General features: G+C 36.1%; 1 protein-coding gene across 11 annotated transcripts in view; it reads left to right on the top strand.

The window, feature by feature from the left end:
• Window positions 1-9,971, top strand: part of LOC106878458 (carboxypeptidase B) — a 20,186-nt gene extending 10,215 nt beyond the window's left edge. The window contains exons 7-10 of one of the 11 annotated variants that reach the window (XM_089344263.1): window positions 1,076-1,272; window positions 3,834-3,918; window positions 4,919-5,241; window positions 9,838-9,971. In XM_089344263.1, coding sequence (XP_089200389.1) covers window positions 1,076-1,272; window positions 3,834-3,918; window positions 4,919-5,181 — 545 coding nt within the window. In that variant the 3' untranslated portion in view covers window positions 5,182-5,241; window positions 9,838-9,971. Of the gene's footprint in view, window positions 1-1,075; window positions 1,273-3,833; window positions 3,919-4,918; window positions 5,242-6,076; window positions 6,273-9,837 lie in introns of those variants that run through there. The other 10 variants (XM_089344261.1, XM_089344260.1, XM_089344259.1 and 7 more) reach the window with 10 other exon arrangements.
• Window positions 9,972-10,248: the final 277 nt, after the last annotated feature.

A 10,248-nucleotide genomic window follows, 5' to 3' on the forward strand; every position in this document is an offset into this window, starting at 1 on the left:
AGCCCAGCAGTAAATAAATTTAAACTGTGTACCATATGGCCTTTTTTGTTTTATCCACTCTAGTGCCATTAACAACGTGCCTTAAGAATTATTTTCTTGGGTTTAACTGGTTTTGGATTTAACTGTCCTTGGTAGCATGTAAGGAGTCCTATCAATGGTCTTCTCTCTGTGTATAAATCTTTATACTCTCTTATATGTTTATATATATATATATATATATATATATATATATTATTTTGTTTAAAAGAGTTCCAACACTGTCTGTTTTTTATGTTTTATTTATATTCCTGCAAAACCAATGTGGGATATAGAATATGGAATATACAATATATAATATAATCATCATCATCATCATCGTTTAACGTCCGCTTTCCATGCTAGCATGGGTTGGACGATTTGACTGAGGACTGGTGAAACCGGATGGCAACACCAGGCTCCAGTCTGATTTGGCAGAGTTTCTACAGCTGGATGCCCTTCCTAACGCCAACCACTCAGAGAGTGTAGTGGGTGCTTTTACGTGTCACCCGCACGAAAACAGCCACGCTCGAAATGGTGTCTTTTATGTGCCACCCGCACAATATATAATATAAAATAAAAATGGATGGTACAATGAAATAAAGTATTGAATGTCTTATTGAATATATGGAATATGTCTTATTGAATAGATGAAATTATATAGATAGATAGATAGATAGATAGATAGATAGATACACACACGTGTGTCTTTGTATCTATGTTTGTCCTCATCAACACCACTTGACAACCAGTGTTGGTTTGTTTACATTCCCAAAACTTAGTGGTTTGGCAAAAGAGACTAATCGTAATAGGCTTTAAAAAAGTACTGGGATTGATTCATTTAATTAAAAATTTCAAGGCGATGCCCCAGCATGGCCACAGACTAATGACTGAAACAAGTAGAAGACAAAAGATAAAAGGAAATCTACCAACTGCTGCTATTTCTAGGAAATTGAGCGGGAGCATATAGGTTCAGAGTTTTCAATTTCAGTCGAATGATGGCAGGCAAATATCTTTTTAACCCATCATCTCTGTATATCTCTCCTCTTATGCATTACAGTTGATGCAAGTGATGATCCATGCTCAGACATTTACTGTGGGAAAGCACCGTTTTCTGAGCCAGAGACTCAATCCTTGAAAACGTTCATACAAGCGTCATGGCCTTTGATAGGTTACATTTCCCTGCATGCATATGCACAGCTGATTATTTGCCCTTATTCATACACAAAAGCGACTCCAGAAGATTTTGAAGAACTGGTAAGCTGATATTTTATTCTAAGCTCTGTATTATATTGTATCTTTTATATTTTACCTTTTACTTGTTTCAGCCATTAGACTGTGGCCATACTGGGGCACCACCATGAAGTACTAGGGTTGAATGAATTGACCCTAGTACTTATTTTTTTATAAGCCTGGTATTAATTTTATCAATTTTTTTTTGCTGAACTACTAAGCCACAGGGCTGTAAACACACCAACACTGTTTGTCAAGTAGTGGTGGGGGTAGAAACACAGAAACAAAGACACTCACATATATATATATATATATATCATCATCATCATCATCATCATCGTTTAACGTCCGCTTTTCATGCTAGCATGGGTTGGACGATTTGACTGAGGACTGGTGAAACCGGATGGTAACACCAGGCTCCAGTCTGATTTGGCAGAGTTTGTGTGTGTGTGTGTGTGTGTGTGTGAATAAAAATAAATATACAAAAAAAGGGTTTTGTATGATCGTGTATAGAGGAATATATTATTTAAAAGAGTTCCAACTCTGTTTTTTATGTTTTATTTATATTCTTATAAAATTAATGTGGGATATAGAATATGATGTATATATATATATATATATATATATCATCGTTTAACGTCCGCTTTCCATGCTAGCATGGGTTGGACGATTTGACTGAGGACTGGTGAAACCAGATGGCAACACCAGGCTCCAATCTGATTTGGCATATTTTCTACAGCTGGATGCCCTTCCTAACGCCAACCACTCAGAGAGTGTAGTGGGTGCTTTTACGTGTCACCCGCACGAAAACGGCCACTCTCGAAATGGTGTCTTTTATGTGCCACCCGCACAAGAGCCAGTCCAGGGGCACTGGCAACAATCTCGCTCGAAGTACGACATATAGACAGGCTTCTTTCAGTTTTCATCTAACAAATCCACTCACAAGGTTTTGGTTGCCTGGAGGTTATAGCAGAAGACTATAACCTCAGACTGAACCCGGATCAATGTGGTTGGGAAACAAGCTTCTTTATTTCATAAATTTTGCCATGAAGGCATTACATAGAGGGGACAAACAAAGACAAACAGACATAAAGAAGCTGCGGGCTGGACACGGACATTAATGAATGAAATGAATACAAAAAGATGAGTAAAAAATGGGAGAGGCACCGGCGCCTGCCGACTGACAACCCCTCGAAGACCTTGTTCAATAAAAATCATCATTACAACAAAATCAAATCAAATCAAATTCTATAGTCCTCCATATCCAGGCCCCCAAGCAAGATTCCTGCTGCCTGCAGGAAAGCCCGCAATGGCTGGCCCGGCTTCATGGGGATGAAGTCTTTCTTGTCCCAAATCCTTTCAATTTCAATTCCTTCATTGACATATATCTTACTAAGCTTATTACCACATGGCCATGTCTCCGTCTTGTAGTTTACTAATTGCAAATCAGGCTTGAACCTGGTGCAGCTCTCCTGCTGGCCAGCCCTGGTCAAACCATCCAACCCATGCCAGCATGGAAAACGAACACTAAAGGATGATGATGATGATGATGACTGTGTATTTACAATCAAGTGCACTCACATCTATGCACACATCCTTCACCACACATACACACACACACATATACATACATGCAGGCATATGAGGAAGCAGATTCTGATGAGCACAGTGCATAACAACATCCAATAGAGTGGTCAACACAATGATATATATATATATATATGTATATATATATATATATATATATATATATATATATATATATATATATATTTCTGTGAGAGTTAGAGGTTGGGAAACCAACCAACTAAGGGATAGTACCTATCCATTATACTGCTGGTGGAGGCGCAATGGTCCAGTGGTTTGGGCAGCGGACTTGCGGTCATAGGATCGTGGTTTCGATTTCCAGACCGGGCGTTGTGAGTGTTTATTGAGCGAAAACACCTAAAAAGCTCCACGAGGCTCCGGCAGGGGATAGTGGCGAACCCTGCTGTACTCTTTCACCACAACTTTCTCTCACTCTTACTTCCTGTTTCTGTTGTGCCTGTAATTCAAAGGGTCAGCCTTGTCACACTATGTGTCACGCTGAATCTCCCCGAGAACTACGTTAAGGGTACACGTGTCTGTGGAGTGCTCAGCCACTTGCACGTTAATTTCACGAGCAGGCTGTTCCGTTGATCGGATCAACTGGAACCCTCGACGTCGTAAGCGACGGAGTACCAACAGACAGAACAAAGATTATACTGCTGGTAGTGTACCCAATTATTCATACCCAAATGCTGGTTATTGCATGGCAACCTCGCAATTGAGTGTCATATATGGACAGGGGTAAAAAGTGGTTTACTCTTAATTTATACGGCAAATAAGAAAATGGAGAGGATACAAAACGACTTACTTCATCTGGCAGACATTCCAGTGTGTCTATTTATTCCAAAGCATTAGAAAGTATTAGAAGAAAAACATACACATACAGTAACTACGTGTTACACACACGTGTTGATATTATAGAAAAGAGCAAAAGATCCAGAATGGCTGCTGTCCAATGACTGAAACAAGTAAAAGAGTAACACAATTTTCTTTTTCAGGCCAAACTTGCTGAGAATGTGACAAGGGCCATATATAACACAACAGGGGAACAGTACTTAGTGGGAGAAGGATCTCGTGCATTGTGTAAGTTCTGTTCAGGCTTCATTACGTTCTCCCTGTTTTGTGCTCTGTGATATGTCTTAATCTTCTACTTGTTTCAGTCATTAACTGCAGCCATGCTGGGGCGTGACCTTCAAGGGGTCTAATCAAGCGAATGGACTCCAGTACTTATTTCTTTTTAACCCATCAAGAAATGATGGACATCCTCTACTTTCTTGAGCTTCAAGGCTCTCATCCTCACTACAGAATCTCTCAAACCACCTTCATACTGTCTGATCACTAGGAGATCCTTCACCCCATGCTTTGATGATACTGGTGGCTGCCTGGGAAGCATTATGTCCAAGCTTGAATTGAGGAAAAAAACTAAACAATTTTTTTTTTTATGTTTGAAATTAAGGATTTCTACGATTCAAAATAATATTCCAAAAGAAATCAGTAAATATTTATTAAAGAGTACACACCAATTACGAAGCATGTACAATTTCAGCTTGTTGTTGTTGGCACTCCGTCGCTTACGACGTCGAGGGTTCCAGTTGATCCGATCAACGGAACAGCCTGCTCGTGAAATTAACGTGCAAGTGGCTGAGCACTCCACAGACACATGTACCCTTAACGTAGTTCTCGGGGATATTCAGCGTGACACAGGTGTGACAAGGCTGACCCTTTGAATTACAGGCACAACAGAAACAGGAAGTAAGAGTGAGAGAAAGTTGTGGTGAAAGAGTACAGCAGGGTTCGCCACCATCCCCAGCCGGAGCCTCGTGGAGCTTTAGGTGTTTTCGCTCAATAAACACTCACAACGCCTGGTCTGGGAATCGAAACTGTGATCCTATGACCATGAGTCTACTGCCCTAATCACTGGGCCATTGCGCCTCCACACAATTTCAGCTTAAACACTACAAAAATAACATCTTAAAGTGAATTTGAAAAAATGTCTTTGAAAAATTGGTCAGTATTTTCCAAAAAACCTAAAAGTACTTTTTAGCATGTAAACATTGTTATTTTGTATGTTTATCTTTTTCAGATGAAGCCAGTGGGTGTTCAACGGATTGGGTCAAGAAAGTACTTGGCGTTAAATACTCGTATGCCATTGAAATGCGGCCCACTGACAATGACACGAGGGGCTTCAGCCTTCCAGCCAGTGAGATAGAGCCGACATCCAGGGACATCTTCGTAGCTTTAAAGACATTCGCAAATGGCTTTAAGAGAAATATTTCTTATCTAAGGGACAGTTTGAAGAACTGCAACAACACAGAAGAAGCACAGAAGGAAACAGGCAGAGGATAGACTTAAAAGACAGGAGAGGCGTGGAGACAGCAGGAACTAGACACATACTATATGCATGTAGTATAAAGACAGTTTACCATATATATATATGTGTATATATATATATATATATATATACATATATATATACATATATATATACATATATATATATATATATATATATATATATATATATATATATATATATATATATATATATACGTATGTATGTATATATGAATGTATGTATTTATGTTTGTATGAATGTAGATAGAGAGATAGATAGACAGATAGATAGAAACACACACACACACTCACATATACATATATACACACACACACATATATTTAAAATGTACATATATATATATATATACATATATATATATATATATACATATATGTGTATATATATATATATATATATATATATACATATATGTGTATATATATATATATATATATATATATATATATATATATACATATATGTGTGTATGTATATATATATATATACATATATATACATATATAATATATATATACATATATATATATATATATATATATATATATGTGTGTGTGTGTGTGTGTGTGTGTGTGTGTGTGTGTGTGTGTGTGTATGCCTATGTATATATATAACTACATAGTTTCCCAGAATTAACTATTTATTTCAATGAAATCAGGCAAATTAAAAAAAAAATGACAGAATTTTATGATACAAAAACAAATAGATTTATAAATCTTACATCAAGACTTTATTGAAAATTTTCAAAATGTGCTCTGTCTGTTGCCCTGTAAATTTCAAATCCATCCTTAGCATTGTGAACACACATTTTGAAGCACTTCAGGAGTTACCTTCAGTATTGCTAAATGAATGCATTCTCTAAGCTCAGCTATTTTATTCATCCAGCATGGGTACGGACGTGGAGAAAATGATTGCAGCCAAGTTGAAAAACAGATGTCATGGACAGATAAACGGAATCCGACAGGAATGAAAATAAAATTAGAAACAGAAAACATAACATTATATTAAAAAAATTCAAATTGAAAATTTGTACACTTTTAACACATATTAAACATGAATAAAAGTGAGTTTTTGAAAAAACTGTCTGAAATAGATACTTAATTCTGGGACACCCTGTATGTATGTATGTATGTATGTATGTATGTATGTATGTATGTATGTGTGTGTGTGTGTGTGTGTATGTATATATGTGTGTATGTATATATATATATATATATATATATTCATGTAAGCATATATATGTGTGTATATATATATGTGTGTGTGTGTGTGTGCATATCATCATCATCGTCGTTTAATGTCCGCTTTCCATGCTAGCATGGGTTGGACGATTTGACTGAGGACTGGTGAAACCAGATGGCTACACCAGGCCCCAATCTGATTTGGCAGAGTTTCTACAGCTGGATGCCCTTCCTAACGCCAACCACTCTGAGAGTGTAGTGGGTGCTTTTACGTGACACCGGCACGAAGACCAGTCAGGTGGTACTGGCAATGGCCATGCTCAAAATGATGTATTTTATGTGCCACCTGCACAGGAGCCAATCCAGCGGTACTGGCAACGATCTCGCTCGAATGTCTTTACACATGCCACCAGCACAAGTGCAGGAAGGCGATGCTGGTAACGATTACGCTCAAATGGTGTATACATATCTATCTATGTATCTGTCTATCTATCTATCTATATATATATATATATATATATATATATATATATATATATATATATATATATATATATATATATATATATATATATATTCATGTATATCAATTTAAATAAGAGCCATAATGCAATCCATAAACCTTTCAATGCAATATCCCGACTCACTCTTGTCTGAGATAAGAACATGGAGCCTTGCATCTCTTCAGTGTCAAGTTTCATTAATTCACAGCAGACACCAAAGAACAGACAACATTGATCAAGTCCTTAAATTACATGTGTATAAAATAGTTATAATCAGGTTGTGACGACATGAACATATTGAAACTGCTTACAATATCGGTTAAGAAAACCGTTACTCTTACTCTTTTACTCTTCTACTTGTTTCAGTCATTTGACTGCGGCCGTGCTGGAGCTCCGCCTTTTAGTCGAGAAAATCGACCCTAGGACTTCTTCTTTGTAAGCCTAGTACTTATTCTATCGGTCTCTTTTGCCGAACCGCTAAGTTACGGGGACGTAAACACACCAGCATCGGTTGTCAAGCGATGTTGGGGGGACAAACACAGACACAAACATACATACACACACACACACACACATATATATATATATATATATATATATATATATATATATATATATATATATATATACGACGGGCTTCTTTCAATTTCCGTCTACCAAATCCACTCACAAGGCTTTGGTCGGCCCGAGGCTATAGTAGAAGACACTTGCCCAAGGTACCACGCAGTGTGACTGAACCCGGAACCATGTGGAGTTGTTACCTTAGGATTTTAACCTAGGATGTTAAGTAGCGACAAGCAATCGACGCTGTAAGTTCAATAAAAAAACCGTTGGACTTTTGAAAGTAAATAAAATGAAGAAAGAAAATTATCTGTTAAAAATCTTAATAAAAAATATAAATTGATGGTCAAAGGGAGGTAAATCTAGTAAATAATATTTTTTGATTTATATAATTCACTCAATTGTGGAAAATCATATCAAATAATTATATTTCACTTTAAGTTAGAATAGTTATGAGACTTGCTTTAAGGTTATTTAAACAAGATAAATTAGAAAATATAAATTATAAATAATAAATTAAAATAAATTAGGTTACATTCAGATTGCAGCTGATAGCAAAATACATGACATTAGCTTAGTAGAGAAATACGGCAAAGTACTTTTTTTCTTTTCTTTTTTTTGGGGGGGGGGGCGCTCAAACGATTCAACCAGAACAAATCCAAACATTTTGAGGTAAGGGATATAATTATTTCCATCGAACACCCCCACCTCATCCAACCAAAGAATTGACCGATAGTTCATTTTATCAAATCCAGAGAAACGATGTCGAGGGTTCCAGATGATCCAACCAACGGAACAGCCTGCTCGTGAAATTAATGTGCAAGTGGCTGAGCACTCCACAGACACATGTACCCTTAACGTAGTTCTCGGGGAGATTCAGCGTGACACAGAGTGTGACAAGGCTGACCCTTTGAATTACAGGCACAACAGAAACAGGAAGAAAGAGCGATTTTGTCAGTACACGGTGCAAGGGAAGTAACTCTATCTTGCACTTGGATAATGAAGTTTGATTGACTGAAATATGCAGGAAATAGATTGTTTCTAGTTAAACCCTATTATTCATTAGTGTTGCTTTGCCTGTAGCGGGAAAATATTTGTCCTTAAGAAGTGCGTGTGTGTTAGAGAGAGAGGATCATGGAAGGATTCGTATATATCAGTAGCCATGAAAAAAGAAAAAAATTTTTTTTCTGTCCGATACAGGTAAACGAAGGTCAAACTAAAGGGTTCGACCCGGTGGGAAATTAAAAAAATAAAATATTCTAATAGGTGTAAAACAACTTGCTGCGAACGAATATGAAGGAAAAAAACGCGCGCGCGCGAACGGGGGTTGGGGGGTTGGGAGACGCCTCGGATCATTCGCATCTTGAATGTTCCGAGACGCCTCACCGGAACCAAGAAACAAAAGAAAAATAGTTTAATAGATTTAAAACGATTTGCTCTGAACGAATATCAAGAACACACACACACACATATATATATAACACACACACACACACACACATATATATATATATATATATATATATATATATATATATATATATATATATATATATATATATATGTACATGTGGATGAACGTATATACATACATGTACATATATATGCATATACTCATATATTGTTTATATATATATATATATATATATATATACATATATATACATACATATATACACATATATATATGTGCGTGTATATATATATATATATATATATATATATATATATATATATATATATACAGACACACATATGTAACATATATATATATGTACATGTATGTATATATATATACTAACACCCTAGTGAAGATCGTGCGGGTGTTAATCTGAAAAATTACCGAAATAACAGTAATAACGTCAGTGAAAAATAAATATTTAGTAAATTGCCTTTCACATAATTTATCACTATCAGTTACAAAAGCCAAAACATTTATTCAAATCCTTCAAATTCACCGTCACTTTCAGCACTAAATAACTGTTCCATTTGTTCCTCCGTAAACATCATTGTAGAGTAAATCTCCGTCAACATCAGAAGATTCACTTTCATTCATTTCATCTTTCCATACAACGTCATCCTGATTCCCCTCCAGGGCAGACGATATACAACACTTTTAATTTTAATAAATGTTGCTTACTGCAAGTTATGGATGATTCTTTTATGACTTCGTTGCTTTTAAGGCTTAGCTTAAGGTATTCTCGCGCCCGACATCACAAAATGCGTCTGAATAAACATTGCCGGACAACAAATAGAGACTCGGACATTGCTGAGAATATATTTTTCATTTTTAACCTCGTATATAATACGCATTAGGGATTTTGACCTTTAAATTTTGGAGAAAAAATGCGGATTATACTCGGATTTACGGAATATAATATATATATTTTTTTTTTCACAGGAATTTTCAATTGGCCGGATAACTGAAGATATTGGCGTGGGCTCCCACCCTGGCATCCGAAACACGGAGTTTTATCATGGCTACTGAATAAATGTCACATATTTTTACAGATAAATTCCTCTATTTGCATAATATCGAGGTCTCTTTCTTTCTTTTGTTGTCCTTCCTGTCAAATAATATATATATATATATAAATGAAACATTCAAACACTAAGATTTGAAATCAGATGTTACTACTGTTCATATGATCTGTGGATAAATTTTAAAATTGATGATATCACCAGCAGTGACATAGGTGGATCGCAGTTGTAATAGCATTAAATAGCTATGAATTATAAATTTGCACAAAGCGTAATGATGCTTGTTAAGCATCTACCTGCTAGAAATAAGAGCTAAAGTCGTATATCAATC

Source organism: Octopus bimaculoides, chromosome 28 (assembly GCF_046866305.1).
Source record: "Octopus bimaculoides isolate indiv1 chromosome 28, ASM4686630v1, whole genome shotgun sequence".
NCBI classification, from domain to species: Eukaryota; Metazoa; Mollusca; class Cephalopoda; order Octopoda; family Octopodidae; genus Octopus; species Octopus bimaculoides.